This window comes from Rosa chinensis, chromosome 4 (genome assembly GCF_002994745.2).
Source record: "Rosa chinensis cultivar Old Blush chromosome 4, RchiOBHm-V2, whole genome shotgun sequence".
Taxonomy (NCBI): domain Eukaryota; kingdom Viridiplantae; phylum Streptophyta; class Magnoliopsida; order Rosales; family Rosaceae; genus Rosa; species Rosa chinensis.
This window is the reverse complement of record NC_037091.1, coordinates 57,940,966-57,959,273: the sequence shown is the minus strand read 5'-3', so window position 1 is coordinate 57,959,273 and position 18,308 is coordinate 57,940,966. Positions and strand designations below refer to the sequence as shown.

The 18,308-nt window shown below is 37.5% G+C and overlaps 3 protein-coding genes across 4 annotated transcripts; 1 reads left to right on the top strand and 2 right to left on the bottom strand.

Moving 5' to 3' along the window:
• Positions 1–1,362: 1,362 nt before the first annotated feature.
• Positions 1,363–8,140, top strand: LOC112197466 (CDP-diacylglycerol--serine O-phosphatidyltransferase 1). Of its 2 annotated transcripts, XM_024338154.2 has the most exons (14): positions 1,363–1,739; positions 1,923–1,973; positions 3,509–3,698; positions 4,250–4,315; positions 4,405–4,464; positions 5,082–5,172; positions 5,470–5,524; positions 5,677–5,756; positions 5,882–5,998; positions 6,084–6,168; positions 6,705–6,796; positions 7,028–7,281; positions 7,415–7,503; positions 7,636–8,140. In XM_024338154.2, the coding sequence occupies exons 3-14, from the start codon at positions 3,535–3,537 to the stop codon at positions 7,761–7,763; spliced, it is 1,281 nt and encodes a 426-aa protein (XP_024193922.1). In that variant the 5' UTR covers positions 1,363–1,739; positions 1,923–1,973; positions 3,509–3,534; the 3' UTR covers positions 7,764–8,140. The 2 variants fall into 2 exon arrangements, with proteins under 2 accessions (XP_024193922.1, XP_024193920.1); XM_024338152.2 differs by lacking the exon at positions 1,923–1,973 and having other exon boundaries at positions 1,365–1,739.
• A 318-nt stretch (positions 8,141–8,458) lies between these two features.
• Positions 8,459–11,728, bottom strand: LOC112197467 (palmitoyl-acyl carrier protein thioesterase, chloroplastic). The gene is made up of 7 exons (XM_024338155.2): positions 11,681–11,728; positions 10,375–11,291; positions 10,137–10,270; positions 9,681–9,794; positions 9,412–9,580; positions 9,261–9,329; positions 8,459–9,164 (listed from the first exon to the last, which is right to left on the bottom strand). The coding sequence occupies exons 2-7, from the start codon at positions 10,720–10,722 to the stop codon at positions 8,835–8,837; spliced, it is 1,164 nt and encodes a 387-aa protein (XP_024193923.1). The 5' UTR covers positions 10,723–11,291; positions 11,681–11,728; the 3' UTR covers positions 8,459–8,834.
• Positions 11,729–15,413: 3,685 nt separating this feature from the next.
• Positions 15,414–18,305, bottom strand: LOC112199870 (pentatricopeptide repeat-containing protein At1g22960, mitochondrial). The gene is made up of 2 exons (XM_024340844.2): positions 15,875–18,305; positions 15,414–15,768 (listed from the first exon to the last, which is right to left on the bottom strand). The coding sequence occupies exon 1, from the start codon at positions 18,128–18,130 to the stop codon at positions 15,986–15,988; it is 2,145 nt and encodes a 714-aa protein (XP_024196612.1). The 5' UTR covers positions 18,131–18,305; the 3' UTR covers positions 15,414–15,768; positions 15,875–15,985.
• Positions 18,306–18,308: the final 3 nt, after the last annotated feature.

The following is an 18,308-nucleotide window of genomic DNA, read 5'->3' as shown; positions in this document are numbered from 1 at the left end:
TAAGTAGTCATTGTTGACCCAATTGTTAATAATAGTGTTATTCGCCTAAATCAAAATCTAATCTAATGATTAGTGAAAGACCCGGGTGGATTGGTTTACTCATGAGGGACGACTGGGTTTCAGCTTTTTCATTGATGACTGGTATTGTACTGTACTGCAAGGCCCGGCCACATATCACATGAGCATTTATAATAAAGGCTAACCCGTGTGGTGCTTCGGTCAAAATTGCAATCCAACTTTGATTTACAAAGTCATCGCCACCTTTTTTATTTATTTATTTTATTTTATTTATTTATTTATTATTGTCTTAGCAGGAAAGATACTTTTATTTAAAGAAAGAAATCAAGAATGATTACAGAGCACGGAAGGGTGAATCTGTGATATCTCTTTTACCTACAAATCAATTATTGAGAGAATCACAAACAACTTTTAGTTATAGGTAAATCGTTAAAAATAATCTTTATGAGTCAGGGAGACATGTCTTCTAATAGAAAAGAATGATTACGAAGCATGGAATGGTGAGCTGTAGTATCTTTTTTACCAGCAACTCGATCAATTGGAGAATCATGCATAATTTTATAGGTAAATCGTTAAGGATAATCGTTATGAGTCAAGGATGCTCAATATCTAATCATTGTGATGAGTGGGGTAATCTATCAACTCGGTTAATAAAAACTAGAACAATCAGGAGAGCCATGATGCATCCTTGTAGCTAAAATTAAGAGCTATTTCACCATCATGTGCGCAAAGGTTGACACTAATGAAAAAACACGTGGTCTTTGAAAGATGATGCAAAAACAATGACTCACTTCAATACCTAAACACCAAAACTCTAGCTCAAAAGAAAGCAGACTCATTGAACCTAATTGATGAACAAAACTTATAATTCTAAGAGGAAAAAAAGAACATAGACTGCCATGACGTTGCAACCTTACAGAAACCTGCAAAAAAGCTCCGGTCTTCTCAATCGAGACTAATTGTTTTGCGATCTCGGATCACTATATGACAACGCACAGTCTTGATTCGATTCAATACAATAACGACAACTGAGTCAAGATAAACGCAAAGAAATAAATGAAACAAAAAGAGAGAAATTATATGAGATGTACCTATCAGATTAATTTGGAAACACGCGGCGATTACAAACAAATTGGAGGGGAGAATTTACAAAAAAAGCCAAAGGGTCGTTGAAAAACACAAAGAGTAAAAGGAATCGCCTGAGATAATATACTGCAATTAAAGGATATCCTGAGGGGTACTTCCGGCATTAAAAACACCTCGCTCTGGCACTCTCCCTTATTTATTGCATATAACAGCATCTGAAAAAAAAAAAAAAGAACAAAAAAAAAAAAAAGGTTAAATCTTTGAAACTCTTCTTTGGTCTGCTGACATATACTTCAAATCTCTCTTTGACCGTCGTACACCCTCTCTATAAATCCACGCATCCACAGGCCTATATATATAGAGATATAGATATAGTTACAGAGAGAGAGAGAGAGAGACACGCAGTCGCGGAAAAATCAGTTTTGGGTTTTCTCCCATCATCACCGACCTTCGCCTTTTCGCCGTTGCTGCAGAGAGAGAGAGAGAGAAAGAAAGAGACTCTCAGTCTCCTTCACTTTTGCTGCTGCAGATTTTGATTCAATTACAAATAGCTTTCCTTCACTCATCTCTTTTGTTTCAAATTTCCAAGACCTCTGATCCGACGGCCACGATCTTCTACCACGCCTTTTTTCTACGTAAGTATCTTTTTCCATGCCAACCTTTCTCTCTCTTCGCTCTCTGAACTAATACTACTACTCGTGTTCTTCTTGTTATGAAAGAACGGCACTTGCCTTTTGGGTTGTGAGTTTTTTTTTTTTTTTTTTATGGTTATGTTATGTTTTTTCGAAAAGTTGGTTTTATTCATTTCCGGCATGCAGAGATTCGAGTTGGGATTTTATGACTGCTTGGTGCGTTTTGGTTTGATCTCAGTAAGTGGTATTTGAATTTGGTTTAGTGTTCAGTAAGAACATGATTAAAGAGGCTTTGGTAGCCTTTAAAGCATTGATATTTTTGGTTTCTTTTGTGTGGTTTAATGCCGGTTTGGTTAGGTGGATTGGCACCTTCCGCAGTGTGCAGAGTAGTCAATGCTTTCTGCTCAAGCTTTTGTTTGTTTAGTAAGGCTACAAATCTAGGTGAAGAGAGTATCCATGGATTTAGGGAGACACATTGGTCAAGTGTTCAAGATGATTTTCGGATTGGATTGGTTTGTAATAATAGATCCAGGACATACTGCCTGCGTGTTCAAATTTCGCAGCGCCAATGTTACTTTCACCTTTAAACAATGCGGAAAGTAGGTTACAGAAGTTTGGACTTCAGTAGTCTAAACACACCTCTGAAGGTTTGGACTTTTAATGGGGATTTAGACTGGAATTAGATCTCTAAAAGATTACACTTTAGAAAATTTGTAATATTGATAGAGTATTTGCATGGTGGAAATTGTATGTGGAAGGTGATAGTTACTTTACAGAGAATGGTGTTGGATGCTACTACAACCTGTAGGGCAAGCTGTAGGGACTCTACCTTTATGTAAGGTGCATGATGTATTGAAATTAAAGGCTGACTAGATTTCCACTTTTTTATCAAATCTATGTCTCAACAGGTAGGTCTTAGTGGTTTTGTGGGAATCAAACATTTGCATTGTGACATTCATAGCATTACAACGAATCATATTCTTATTCGGGATGGCTGGCGCTGTTTTGAATTAGAGGTTTCCTTTAACATTATCAAGAACCAATTCTTTTGTCCTTTAAGTTATGTTACATCAATGGTTGTCATCATCGTCTGTGTGGACCCTAATTACGAGGATGAGTTCCATGCGGTAGTCTTCTGTAAATTTCATCACAGTGCAACTTAGCGACTTAATATGCCTGTTTGCTTTTTACCACACGTGCTTGTGTTATGAGGCGGTCATAATTATTACAGTAAGAAGCTTTTGTCCATCTGCTTATCATGCATATTTGCTTTAACTAGTTTGTTGTTTGTCTTTCATTTACATTGTTGACAATGTAATTGAACTTCTGCAAGTTGAATACTTTAGTCTTTTTCTCAGTCAATCATACTATTAAGTTTTACCTTTATACAAGAAAAAAGTTCCAACGGAACTGATATTCAAATGAGGTCTCATTAAAGTAACTGCATCTATGAAGATCTTTTCCATGAAGTGCATTTATGGAGAGCCCTTTCATATGCTTTAAGAAATTTGACATGCCATTTGTTATTTCTGTACTTACGGATAAGAAAACCACTGGTAGTTTGTTTTTACGTTCTAATAGTGAATAAGTCTCACTATTGTATTCCTTTGCATGCACCTTTAGCAGGTCAAAGCATGTTATATTTTCTATTACGTTTATTAGTCTTAGTTTGTTTTCTTTTTAGTTCATAGATTATATAGAGGAGACAATCAGACAAGACTTTTGAATAACATGAATCTCACCTGTTGCATCCTATATTTTGTTCTCTGTAGTAAGCAAGTTGCATCTTTCATGTCTGATGGAGCCTAATGGCCATAGGAGAACGAGGAGGAAGGATGGTTATATTCAAGAAAATGGTGACACGAGTCAGTCAAATGTAGGCGAAGAACTGGATCCATGGACTGCATGGGCATACAAGCCTCGCACCATTTCAATGTTACTTATTGGTGCATGTTTTCTTATGTGAGTGCACTTTCTACCTAGTAGTTCTTTCTATCCATGTAGTTTGAGTTGTTTATCATCCGGCTGTGCTTGCATTAGTATTCGAGTAGGCAGTTGAATATGGTGTGGGTGATGCAATGAGTGAATGAGGCTGTTAGGTATTCTCTAGTAGACTTGAAAAATCATGTGTCAAAATAAAATAAGTTGTTTCATAATTTGTAGAGCATCTCTTTTTACTTTTTCAGGTTTAACATTGGTCAAGATATTGTGCTCTATGTTTCCTTTCATTGCCTATGTTATATGCACAATATACAACTGTAGAATTTTGAAAGTATTTACAGGCCTTGTCCTTATCATTGTGTGGGGTTTGCAATTTCAGTAATAGAGCACTATTCCCACCTGTAGGGCTGGAGTTTGGCCCTCCGCCTTACTCATTTCCAGGGCCTTATGCTTACCCTATTATCTATCAGTATCGACACTGATGAGCTATGTTCTTAATATTCGTATAAAGTGCTGAGGTAATTGGTTAAACTGTTGCCGTCTCATGTTATTCGTTTTAATTTTTCTACCAGTTGGGTAAGTGGAGCCTTAGATCCCGAAAGCAGTGCATCTGGAGACCTTGTTGCATCTGTAAAAAGGTTTGTTCTGTGTTGTTAATTCGTGATATTATTTGTTGTTATTTACATTTTAGAAATCATCTAAATGCCTTCGTTGATCTTTCTTGCAGGGGTGTATGGGCGATGATAGCAGTTTTTCTTGCTTATTGCTTGCTCCAAGCCCCATCTACGTAAGTTCTTGAATTGAGCGAATTTTGTTTTCATTTAATTTTTGCAATCTTAACAGTATGTGGTAACCTTTGCATCAGTGGTTTGAAACTTAGTAGCATGGCTTTTGGGATGGGATGTAGGCATATATGTCATATTGTGAAAATAATTAGTACTACTTCTTGGGTCGTTCGTTTTAACACCTGAAGTTGGAAGTCCATAGATTTTTGGGGGATTTGGCATGCTTTATAATCTGACAGGAAAAGAGTGAGGAGTGTAGGAGACCTTGATGTTGTCTCTGTTGGTGGATAAGCAAGAGAATTTTGCAAGTCTTTTAATTAGTAATATTATATATATTTTTTAATTTTTTAACAAATGGAAAATTATTGTAATGTAAATATTGGGATATAGATTTATTGAACCATATGGTTTGGTAAAGGGATGGGAATAATGTATATGCAGGTCAGTCTTTTTCAGTTCTGCTTTTCATTTTGCTATTATTCTACTGGAGGGTTGTTTCAATGTAGGATCGGATAGAATTGGTTGTTTTTTCCGATATGCAAATACTACTTTTGCTAGTAAAGTTTATAGCAATGCCTGGTCAGACTGTTAGCTTTATGCTCTTTTACGTTTCATGCAGGGTTCTTATCAGACCGCATCCTGCAATTTGGCGGTTAGTTCACGGAATGGCTGTTGTTTACCTAGTTGCTCTTACATTTGTACTTTTTCAGGTTGGTTTTGTTTTTCTTGATAATTTAATATGTTAGTTTTTTTTACGTCTGTATATACACATATTTATGCTTACAAAACCTAGCCAAGTTCTTTTCTCTGCCTATTTTATGTATTGAAGCATCACAAGTTTTCCCAGAAAACTCTAATTGGTGCATTACTTACAAATTCAGGGGTTTCCAATGTCGTCAATTTCCTTCTTTCCTTGTTTTATTTTTCATCTCTAGAAAAAATTTCATTGTGAATTGTACTGCTGTTAAATTCCTGTGGTAGCTAATATCTTGTTTTTCAATTTACAGAAGCGTGATGATGCTCGGCAGTTCATGAAGTTTCTGCATCCTGATCTTGGTGTTGGTAATGCAATTTTTTTTTTTTTTTTAAAATGTGAATATGGCACTAGCTTATAAGGAATATTATATACTCAAATTATCTGAGATGCCTTACCTTCTTGTTGGCTGCATTTTTAAGATATTCATTCTTTGTTTGTATTTTTTTCTTTATCACAGAACTCCCAGAAAGATCTTATGGTGCTGATTGTCGTATATATTTGCCTGATAATCCTAAAAGCAGGTTTAAGAATGTTTATGTATGAATTCTTCTTTCACAACTTATCTACTTAAATTGCTTCTCACGTGCTGTTATGTGCTTAATGTAGTATCAGTAAGGTGCCACCACGCCAGTCTTTTGATATTTATTTTCCTGTATCCACAGGAAACACTTTTTGATGAATTTGTTGTCGCTCATATAATTGGGTGGTGGGGAAAAGCTATATTGATCCGTAATCAGCCCCTTTTGTGGGTGCTTTCAATTGGATTTGAGTTGATGGAGGTTATTTCTTGACTTTACCTTAATTTTGTATTTTGCTCGAGTGGTTTTTCTGTAGTCTGAAGTTTTTATTTTTCTTCATGGTCAGCTTACCTTCCGTCATATGTTACCAAATTTCAATGAATGCTGGTGGGATAGTATTATTCTTGACATTTTGATCTGCAACTGGTTTGGTGAGAACCCTCTTACTTTATTATTGGGCTTGTTCTGAGTAGTAGTGAAATCTTTGTGGCTTACGGTCTTACCAGCATAGGAAATTTCTCTTTTCTTTATTTTTTTTGGTATCTTTATTTGCTATGTATAGGTAATTTATTATGATTTTTATGTGTTCTGATTTTTGTTAAAAACCCTAGGAACTGTGTCACTGTGATGCATATGTTTCTTGGTCAGTCTCTCTACAGTAGTTGCTTACCAGTTCGAACTGTTATGGCATTTAACACTTTAACTTGCTGGATGTGGATCCCTTTAGATGTTCTTCTTGTAACTTGATTTATATGTTCCAATTAGGCAATTAGATAGAAATTGAATCGTTGCTATATTATTAGAGTTTTTAAGTAATTTGACAGGACCAGTAAGCATATTATGCAAAATTTGCATGAGCAGATCTTGAACTTTGATCCATGATGGCTCTAAAATTTCCTTCTGCAAGATATTATCTAGAATTATGTTTGCGATTTTTGTGACCAGTTCTGTTTGGTATGCTTGTCAGGTATCTGGGCAGGAATGCATACTGTTAGGTACTTTGATGGAAAAACATACAAGTGGGTCGGTCTAAGTCGTCAGCCCAATATTATTGGAAAAGTATGTAAAGAGTCTCAGTTACACATTATTGTTAATGTATTGTTTTTGCGGATTGCTGGAAAATGTTCGCTTATATTTATAAAAATTTGAAAATAGTAGCAAATATCACAGTTGTAGTATGCGGTTAGTAAGTAACATGTCCCTTCCTTTGATATATAAGCTGTCAATAGATGATAGTTACCATGGTCTTAAGTTGATGTCATTAGTGATGCAATCGTATTCTGGTTTCAGGTGAAACGAACTCTGGGACAATTTACACCAGCTCAGTGGGACAAAGATGAGTGGCATCCATTACTTGGTCCATGGCGTTTCGTTCAAGTCATCACTCTTTGCATAGTATTCATGACTGTAGAGCTTAATACATTCTTTTTAAAGTTCTGTCTATGGATTCCTCCCCGCAACCCTGTGATCGTATATAGGTTGATCTTGTGGTGGCTAATTGCAATTCCAACAATTCGTGAGTACAATTCATACCTTCAAGACCGGTACTCTCTCTCTCTCTCTCTCTCTCTCTCTCTCTCTCTCTCTCTCTCTCTCTCACACGCGCCCATACACATAACAAGATATGAGTTTACCATTTACCCTTTTGCTTAATTACTGTTTTACCATGTTATGCAGGAAACCAGTGAAGAAGGTTGGAGCATTTTGTTGGCTTTCTGTTGCTATTTGCATTGTTGAACTTCTCATTTGCATCAAGTTTGGACATGGTACATCCGTATTTCCTTTTTCTGTTGAAAATTAATTGTTAATTATTGTCTTATCCCCTGAGTGTGCGCAGGCACATACGAGTTGGTTTTAGTCATGTGATTGACATCAATTTTTTCTTTGATTCTGATTAGGATTATATCCGAAACCAATGCCATTATGGCTGGTAGTGTTTTGGATGTCTGTTGGGGCGGCACTTGTAATATTTTTGATTGTTTGGTCTTGGCAATTGCATCGAACTCTAGGGAGAAAGAGGCGATGATTGTTCCGTCGTGGTACTTCATTCTTTGAATTGCTTCCTCAAGGGTATCAATCCATGTTGTAAATGCTTATCACTCTTATAAATTATAATTGTACATTCTGATTCTCTTAGATTAGTGGATCACAGTTCCTTGAGTAGAGAATATTTATTCTTTCTTGCTAGGCAGTGGAAAATAGTCAAATACTTTAAAGGCTCATGAATTACTGGTTGCCACAATTTCTGGCAGACTTCACCCAAGTCAAAGGACGAGCCATTTTGAACTACAGATTCCCTGATGTTGTATTGTTTAGTTTTTCTTTCATCATTTTATAAAGTCACTTTTTGTAATAATATACCACATGAGTTAAATTTCCCATATAATATGGCACTTATTTTCACTGGGCAGTGCTTCTGTCTCGTCACCAAAGTTCTTGTTCTTGAAATAGAGGACATTTTATTAGCTATGTGTTGAGAGATAACATCTTTACGAAATCATTTTTTCTGTTTAATGTGTCGAGTAATATTTCCGCATAATGTGGTAACATTTTCCAACACATTATATCGTGGTTCGCAGATCTATTTGTTCGAACCCTAATGCGGGTTTCACGTAGGTACATCCATGTCTAGGGGTAGCGCTGCATGAAATGTAGTTTATCACTGTATAAACTTTTGGAAATTCCACGATGGACTGTTGGAAATTATTGCAATAAGCTTTCCTAAGAAAACAGACACGTTTCTGAGGCTGAATAATCTTAACCAAGTAATCTTAGGTATAATATTACCACAACTGCTACATACAGACCTTAAATCAAAACCTCTTAATCATCGCCACACATTTCACCCTTATTCACTCGGTAGAACCCATGATGAGTTTTGTCATGCTCTTTTGGGGACCCTGCCATTAAACTTTGTTTATTAGGATCTCAATCAGCTTCCCATGAAGCTGAAGCAGAGTCAAGACGCATAAATATTCCTTCTGGGATTTGAAGCAAGCTCCACATCATGCCCATGATTCATGTGGGCTGAGAAATATTCTCCTTGATGTTCATAGAGGACAAGCTTCTGACCCCATTCCCTAATACAAATATTTTCCTATGGCGAAAAGGACTTCTTCTTCCATGTAGTTCTTCCTCTAACAATCTCGTCATTTTGGGACTCCCCATCAATTTTAAGGAGATGTGTATACCGTAATTTTTGGTTGCCAAAGGATGCGAGGAATCCATTACCCTCCAGAATCTCAGCTGCCAAGGAAAACCCATTTACGAGACTGGTTTCTTTATCTTGTTTCAGTCCATCTTTGAGAATGCCATCTTCATCGGGTTGGCACAGTGATTGAACTATATCTGAGCTCCCACACTCCCTTCTATATTCTAGGATGATGCTTGTCAGTTGATGAGCCTCTAAAATTTGGTCAGGGATGGTCTGTCGGAAACGTAGGTGAACCCGATTAATTACTAGTTAAAAATGATTAGAACTTAACCAGGTAAAGAATGTAAATCACATATAGTTTGTTTCTACCTCAAGCATCCACCTCACATATTTGACATTGTTGACATGCTGGTTCATGTCCAAGTCGCTTCTCTTGGGCTACACATAGTAAGAAAATTACATATTCAGCATATGCTAAAATTCTTCATAACCCTGACTTGAGGTGTAGGAGTCTTTTTACCTTCAAGTCCTTGTTCATGTACTTAGCTTTGTTGTCCAATTTGACAATTTTCTCAAGGACATCTTCTGTGATTGCTTGCTTCTCTATAAACCAAGGTGCAATCTCAGCTCTCACTTCTTCTGGCATTTTTGAGAGGCGTCTTGTTGTTCGGTTCATCATCACCCAGGTGCTGTTCCATGTTTTACATATCCCAATTAGCATCATTAAGAGATACATGCCTCACCAAGCATGAAATAGTCATAACTGAGTTTGAAGAAATTATTACATACCTGGTTGCACTAGCAAAAACATGACCTGTGGCTTCACTTCGGATTAACCAGTCTCGACGCATACCATTCTTCCCTGATGCCCCAACCCAAGTGTCAATTTCCAATACTTCTCCCCTGCATGATGTTTCCATTTTATGTTATATTTTACTAAATTGAGTTGGTAGCAGAACTTAGGCTGCAAGTTACATTTCTGATTTTATGAATATTGCCTTACTATTACTAGTTGTTTGTTAACTAACTCCAAGGTTCGATAACGAATGATTTTGAAGATGGAGAAGAATCCTATGATGGTTCTTTTTTAAAACTTCAATTTCATATCCTTTTCGTTATTAACTAGGGAAACATCACTGTTAGACTGCTCATGTTTAGTAAAGTGGCTGAGACTGCAATGTTTGAAGCATTGGACTTGACATGAGTTTGTTTGATTTGTAACAGTGACATGACGATTAGACTTACCAGATTGGATAGTGATCAACTTCAACTTGCATTCTTGACACAACCCATATGAGATCATGCTTCATCATTCCATGAGTTGCTCCAAACCCATCACTGAGGAGTCCTGACATCCACACATGATTCAATGCTGTTTCCTGCATAACAACATACCCCAGGAATTAGTACTTCTAAGATTAATGTAACTGTCTGCATAAAATGGAAATCATATGTAGCAGGTTAATTGATGTTTTATTATGACCTGCAGAAGATTAAGGATGCTCTCCAATGTTACAGTTTTATCAGGACCGACTTCATAAGACCTAATAACCACCCTCTGTCTGTACCCTACACCACCTTCGATGATCATCCCTTGGCGATAATGATCAACAAACTGCTTGGTTGTCGGAATATTCTGTCGAACTTGCTGTTCACTAATATAAGCAACTGAGGTTAAAGCGCTTGCCATGTCAAGCTTGGTTGTGGACTTTGCTGAAGTACCATTAATCTTGATGTAGCTCAGGCTCTTCTTGTTCGGATCATAACTGGCCCTATTCCAGGAGAACCTAATTGTAATGGGGAAGTAGGCTAGAGTTGAGAAGGTGGCCATTTTGTTTTAGTTTGGTATAAAGTTTGAAACTGTAAAATGGGTAATGCAATGTTTTTATAGTTGTCGAGGGACGGATTTGTCGAAAGAAGAAAAGAGAGGGACCGGAAGAAAATTAGGGGCCTTAGTTATAGAATTGTATATCTCAAAGATATGGCCTTGTGTATAAGGAAGAGGGTGAACATTTGTGCTAGAAATTTGGGTTTTATGCATTGTTTTGATCGAGTATTAGGAGCAGACAAAAAGGTCATAGTATTTGTTTTGGCATATATTGTAGAGTCTCAAAATGCATAGTGAGGATGTTCTGGTTTTAGGGCATGACAGCAGCTTTTGGTTCTTTGATCTCGGATTTGATGATGATTTGTGAGAACAAACAAATGGACCCAAATTATTGAACACCAGCTGAAGACATATTAGCCAACAATTGGGACTTTGACTGCGCTGGAGAAATGGAGTCTTCCTATGCACGGAAGCAATGACGTAGCTTTGATTCTTACTCTTAACAGTTAGCATTGTTTTTTGCACACTTGAGGGAGAGAGAAAATGGAGATGAAGTGATCAAGGAATCAGTTCTGTAAAACTGTTCTTTGTCAACAAACAGTGAAAATAGCAGAAGGAACCGAACAATAGTTCTGTAACACGCTCTAAGGAATTAATTCTTAGTTAAAGTTTAGCAATTCAAAACACTCACTTAAAATAAAGTTTAGTCGTCTAGTTGTTTTTCAACCTTTTCTGCAAGGTTGTAAAACCTATATTAAAAAAAAATACCAATTAATAACTCAAATCCACATAAATAAAAAAACAAAAAAAACGTAGTACCTCCTTAACCAAAATCAAATCAAAATATTACCTTTCGTTCAAATTCCAATATCAAGTGCTAATTTTGTCAATAGCAAAAATTTCTCTAAAGGGTTTACACAACCAATACATTTCTTAATTAAAATTAGATGAGAATAAGTACCGTTCTTTACTTCAAACCAGCCTTCTAAAGCTTGATATTTGACGGCTCGTGCAGGAAAAGAAAAAAAAAGAAAAAGGCAGGTGAGAGAAGGTTCATAAGATGAGAGATCAGATCCCATAGTGGAGGAGGGGAGAATATGAAGAGATGTGTTCTTTGTCTTTTGGTGAGAGAGAGAGAGAGATCAAGCTTGGAAAAGTGGAAGCTGGGTCTCCCTTGGGAGTCGAGAGATTAGAAGAAATATTTCTTTTGGTCTGTTGGTTTACTTTTATTCATCGAAGTATTTCTTTTGGTCCGCTGGTTTACTTTTTTTCACCGTCTTTGATTTGTTTCAACTTATGAACCCAAAGTCCAAACACACAACATACATAAATGTGCCTCCAATATATAATCATCTATGGGCTGATCAAAAGTTTGTGCCCCCTTAATATTGCGGCTCAGGGCAGTCTTTGCGGCTCAGGGCAGTCGCCAAGATTGCCCAGCATCAAGGCCAGCTCTGACATTATACCTCTAATTTATTAAAAATTTCAGTATTCCGTCAATTAGTCTAAACCAAGGACTGAAAAATCAAAAAAATCGGCGAAACAATCGGGCCTCCAAAAAAATTCCATAGCATACCATAACAATTTCGGTCGAAATTTTCGAAATTTCCCTATATTTCCGATATTTCCCGATATTTCTCCATACATTCCATCTCCACCAACAATTCTCACATGCAAAGTCAATCTCCGTGGGCCCAGCACGTGTGGTGGATCATGGATGAGTAGTTGGCATAAATTCAATAAAAAAAACCAACAACAACACCAAGGATCAAACCTTAGTCATCCCACTACCCTTTGAGAGGGTTTGCTAACTCTGCTGCACAAACCTTTATGTATTAATCACAACATTCTAATGTATATTCATTTGCCTACGAATATGAAAACTTAGATACACATCCAATCAATAACTAACTTGAAACACTTAATTACTATATTGAATTTTTTTTTTACTAAATGTTCAAATATTTTACAACAACATTAGTTACTTATGTAATTCAAAGTGTAATGTATGATATGTACAAAAAATGTATATAAGGCATGATGACTTAGCCTCCCATTGGGTTTCCAGCCATAAAAAAAAAATTAGATGTTTATTTCAAAAAATTTCAGAGTTATCGGCGATTCAGCATTTACCGTTTCATCTTAAATTATTACAAATTACTATATAACAAGGTTTATTCAAGGTTTTCTTTCTATATATAGTAGACAATTGATAAAATAAACATATCTAAAAGTTTCACTTAAAATTTCCATGTTTTTCTTCAAATTTCCATCATTTTCTTGATTATTTACCGAAATCGATATATCCTCGATATTTCCGTTTTCAGGACCATCGATATTTCCTCGAAACTCTATATTTTGGTCCTTGGTCTAAACATCATGCTTTATTAATGGTGAGATAAGAAACAAGACAATTTTAAATTTAAATGAGCTTTGCAATGGTTTGTCATGTTGAGACTTGGGAGGTGTCATAAGAACACTCGTTGAATGTCATGGTATGCCAAAAAAGTTCAACCTTGTTAACATTATTTTTTCTTGAAATTCTGTTGTGCCATAAACACACCATTAGTATAGCATGATTTTTAGAACATGTTCCAATTGACCGAAATCTCAAATGATTTTTTTTATTTTATTTTAAATTTCATTGGTTTTTGACTTGGAAAAATCGTAAAAAAAATTTGCTTCGTGATCTTTGAATTCTGTCAGTTCGAGATGTTTACAAATCATGATATTTAAGAGCAGAAAAGATGAGAAAATAGGAACACTGTAACGCCCCAAACTACACCTCACCAGCTTGAGCAGGTCACAGTGCTGCGAGACCTGAAACTTAAACTGATGGTTCGATTTACATTCCAGAAACCCGCAAGGCATTTTATCCAATAATTTTTTGTAAACCGCACAGTGAAAACGTTTAAAATATTCCCGAGTAGTTAAATAACCATCGAGGTCAAAAATTTAATTCCTTAAACAATCTCACTAATACATTTGAGTTTTTTTTCGGGCCTCACAACATGCAATTCTATCCAAAAATTGTGTGCAGACCTGTAGTCCACATTGTTTTTGGTAGAAATCTTGGTACTAGAGGTTTATTTATTATTATTATTTTTTTAAGAGAGTTATGGAGTGCAATTTCTACAGAGTTGGAGTCAGAACTAACTATTAGTAGTTTATAGGTTTTTAACCTTTTATTTAATTTTTTGTAAGTGAATAAATAAACAGTTTTGTTAGTATTAGAATGGATGTTTCCCGAGAACAATTTATCCAATTCAGAAACTTCCTCAACTTTGGGCAATGGTTTTCATTGCCTCCAGGAGCAGCAGATTCTTGCAGTCAAGAAATTGAAAAGTCAATATTCTTTCGGTCTAGGGATCCTCCGAAGCAAGTTACAGTGTGAAATGAAACTCTTACCAATGTTCTTTGAAAATTAACCTTTAACAACTTAACCTCGGGGGCATAATTACTGTGGCTATTTTACTATCTCTGATTCTTTGCAGTCAAGAAAGTGATTCGTCAAACATTGCTATTAGTGATTGAAGCAATGAGGAGATGGCTATTCCCAAGGGGCACTTGGGATGCTTTTTCTACAAACAAAACAAGCAAGCAAAGCCAAGGAGAATCATGGCGTGCATCCATGAAGCGGATTGTAATATACATGAGAAAACATAATGAGACAAGCAGTAGTATACCAAACTGTGAATTTTCCTCTTTAAAAATAAAGCACTTCCTCTCTGCAATTAGTATGACCTAAGCCACACCAGTGTTTTCCATTTGTTTTTTTGTTCTGATTATGCCAAAGCATTGTAATCAACGTTCCGAAATTGGATTTTTGTAGCATAATTTTGCAACATTATGTTTGCAAAATACCATTTGTTTCAACTTACTGTTGTCTGTATGCTATTTGCTTCTGTTATGTAAACCGATTATCACAATTCCTACCACACAACAAAATAAAAACGTACACTCGCATAGAAGCAGATGAAAAGAAACAAGGGCTGGCCCTGATTTGATGAAAATTTGTCAAAGGAAACAATTTCAAAGCAGCACAAAGCAAATTCCTTTCCATCTCCAGTTCACAGTTGGGTAAAGGTTCACATTAAGGAATTACAGGAAACTAAACTGCATTTCATAACAATCACATTAAGGAATGCCACATGAAAATGAGTCTAATTGGTTTCCATTTCAAATGGCCTTTGATTTCAATACCGTCTCTATTGTAAGCAAAAGTTCAAAGATGCACCAGATTAAAAAAAAAAAAAAAAAAACAGATTTCTGTAAGAAATACATCTTACATCAAATTTCTCTTTCTTCCCTTTCCCTTCTTTTGTTTTTATGAAAAAAGTAGGAGGTGGCAGCCCCTTACCCATGGATTATTGGAAAATGACAAGAGGGATCTAAGCACAGGAGACCTGCAGGAATAAGAGACTTGAACCAAGCTTGAGCACAAATAAGAGAGTTCCTACCACCAGCAGTCTCGGCATTCAATCTAAATGTAAGCCATCTTACATTGAAAGACTTAACTGGCAAAATTAATATATTGAAAATACACTGTCCTAAAATGCATCACTGATAAGAAAAGTACTTGGATGTAAAATACACGTATGAGAACAATGCAACTGCTAAATGGAGTGCGACGTACAAGACATTTAGCAGCTTCCAGTAAAACTGTCACTCCGCATGTTGAAGACAATAAATCATAGTAGTAAAATTTTAACCGGACAAAATCATATTCATTACAATTATACAGAAAATGGCAAAAATTCATCCTTTCTCTCCTTCCCTCTTTTCCTCGTCAAAAAAAAAAAAAAAGAATGAACAAACAATTTTGTCAGGGATTTTATTTTGGAACAATATGATACAGTTAGTTTCATCTGTACATTGATGTCGACTCTTCAACAAAAATGGTTTAGAATAATAAAATGAATCCAATTAAACTGATTTCAAGTATATTCTTTTAGGTTAGCAATGACAAAAATGAGGTATTTATGGATTTGACCTTTCAGTTTCACGTTGTCAACCTCAGCCATCAGCAGCACCCATCTAATAAATCATCTGTAACAGCAAACCAGGTAATCATCAGGGCAAGAACAATATGTCAAGAAATTGAAAATGTAGTACTTTGAGCCTTTGAGGCAAACATTGAAGGAAGATATCTTACTCGCTGTATAACTCAAAAGAATTTATGCAGCTTGTAACAGAATAGCTTCTGTCTGGAGTTGACAAACCCCTCTCAAACTGTCTTGCTGAGATTGAATCAGCAGTTCCTTTACTAGCTAGATTCTTCTGTGGCAAGAATTAAACTCTCAAGGCAATGAACCGCATGCAGTTTATAGTCTCTGTCTAGTTGCTTAAAAAGTGCACTGTGCGTACAAAAGTCAGGCTCAATCTCTCTGTCAAGCATCTGTTTGTACAATCTCAAAGCCTCCTTCCAATTGCCGATGTTGCAGTTCTCATTTATTAGAATAGTGTATGTATACTTATTTGGAAGTATACCCTTTTCCTCCATATGAGTAAAGAACTCATAAGCCTGGTCCATTCTCATAACTTTACAAAGACCATTAATCAGAGCATTGTAGGTAACAACATTTGGCAGAACACGCTTCTCTTGCATCTCTGAGAAGTACATATATGCTAGTTCCAGTCTCCCCTTAGATGCATGAGCATGAATCAGTACTGTGTAAGTTACAACTGAGGGATGCACGTCTTTGCTCAGCATCTCATCATATACCTCTCTAGCCTTCCTGAGGCGGCCACTTACCAGGTAAGCATGAATGATGCTAGTGTATGTTACATGATCTGGCACGAGACCATCATGTACCATTTTCTGCAACATGTTATATGCTTCACTCAAGTTGCCCAATTTACATACTCCATCCACAAAAACATTATATGTGAACAAATCAGGAGGCAAACCCTTTGCTAGCATTTCTTCTTGCATATTAAATGCCTTGGATGGGTCACCAAGATCCAATTCCCCCACCATTCGAGTATTGTATGCAAAGCGATCCGGCTCCAGTCCGTTATGCAACATCTCATCAAATAACTCCCTGGCCTTTGATAAATTTCCTGCCTTGCAATATCCATTTACAAGAATAGTATATGTAAAAACATCAGGGAAAATTCCTTGATTGACCATTTCTTTTTTAAGCTGCTGAGCAACCTCGAACTCCCCCAATCTGCATAGACCATCCATGAGTGTATTATAAGTAATGACAGTAGGAGTGAGAGCCCTCCGTCTCAACTCATCAAACAGTAGAAAAGCATTCCATATGTCCCCTAACCTACAATACCCATATATAAGAGTGTTGTATGAAACTATATCAGGCGACAATCGTTTCTTTAACATATTAGTAAACCAGTCCCTGGCCTCAGTAACTCTGCCCCACTTGCAGAGGCCATACATTATCGAGTTATAAGTAGCCACAGTAGGAGCGGCTCCTCTTGCCGCCATCTCTTCCCCGAGATTCAATGCCTCCGCAAGCAGTCCCCTCTTGCAATACCCACAAATCAAAGGGTTATACGTGTACGCTGAAGCCCTCAATCCCGACTTCAACATATCTTGCAACAGCCCCTCGGCCTGCTCCAGTTTCCCTTTCTTCGACAAGCCATTGATCAACACATTGTAGGTCACGTCATTGGGGAAGCACTCCACCTTCTGCATCTCCGAGACAAGGTGAAGCGCCTGCTGCACTTCCCCTTGCTTGCAAAACGAATCCAGCATGGTATTGTAAGTAACAATGGTGGGCTTGATGCCGGCCTCACCCATCCTCCTATAAACCTCTTGAGCTCTACTGGCAAGGTTCCTATCCCTAAGCATCCTAAGAAGCCTATTACAGTTATTCACATGGGGCAACAACCCATTGGTTATCATCTTATCGAAAATGGACAGGCATTGCTCCACCAACAACTTGTTGGCGCACACCCACAACAAGAGATCAAGCAGCTTGATGGAGACCTTTGCGAAAACATACTCATCAATCAAAACATCCACAATGCCATGATGCATGTCTACACTAATCACTCTCTCCATCACCCAATACGCAGACCTCATCATGTTGTGGTGGGCCAGAATCTCGAGAATGACACAGAAGACAAACTCGGACCGCTTAACCTCCGGCTGGGCCTCGGCCCATCGGAAGAAGCGGAGGGCGACGGTGGGCCTGGCCCGAATCTGGGCGAGGACGCGGACGAAGAGGTCCGGGTCGGAAATCACGGGGCGGAAGCGGTGGGAGGACCAGTCGCGGGTGCGGAAAGCTGAGGGGGTTGTTCGGATGGTGGAGAAGATGAGGTCGCGGTAGTGGGTGTCGGAGAGAGGTGACGTGGCGGGGAGGGAAGGGGAGTGGAAGGAGGAGGAGAGGGGTAGAGGAGGGAGGCGTACCTTGAAAGCTTTAGAAGCTCTGGCGCAGAGGGTCATTGATACTCATCCGGAGGCGGAGGAGGAGGAGGAGGAGCTCAGAGGTGATTGGGTTTTGGGTTTTGAGCCATGGGGGTTAGACTCTGTGACGACGGCATCTGTCTCGCAACCGCTCAGATCGAACAAAGCTTAGCCATGGTGGCGCCTAACCCCCGACCCAAAAGGTCTAGAGTTTTCA

What these genes read in the sequence shown, in the direction of transcription:
- LOC112197466 (XM_024338154.2), top strand. Translation starts at nt 3,535, where the DNA reads ATGGAGCCTAATGGCCATAGGAGAACGAGGAGGAAGGATGGTTATATT. An exon ending in GCAGGTTTAAGAATGTTTAT is followed by an intron (nt 5,757 to 5,881) that starts GTATGAATTCTT and finishes CTGTATCCACAG; the next exon opens with GAAACACTTTTTGATGAATT. An exon ending in AATTCATACCTTCAAGACCG is followed by an intron (nt 7,282 to 7,414) that starts GTACTCTCTCTC and finishes CATGTTATGCAG; the next exon opens with GAAACCAGTGAAGAAGGTTG.
- LOC112197467 (XM_024338155.2), bottom strand. Translation starts at nt 10,722, where the DNA reads ATGGCCACCTTCTCAACTCTAGCCTACTTCCCCATTACAATTAGGTTC. An exon ending in GCATCCTTAATCTTCTGCAG is followed by an intron (nt 10,271 to 10,374) that starts GTCATAATAAAA and finishes GTTGTTATGCAG; the next exon opens with GAAACAGCATTGAATCATGT. An exon ending in GTTTTTGCTAGTGCAACCAG is followed by an intron (nt 9,581 to 9,680) that starts GTATGTAATAAT and finishes AACATGGAACAG; the next exon opens with CACCTGGGTGATGATGAACC.
- LOC112199870 (XM_024340844.2), bottom strand. Translation starts at nt 18,130, where the DNA reads ATGACCCTCTGCGCCAGAGCTTCTAAAGCTTTCAAGGTACGCCTCCCT.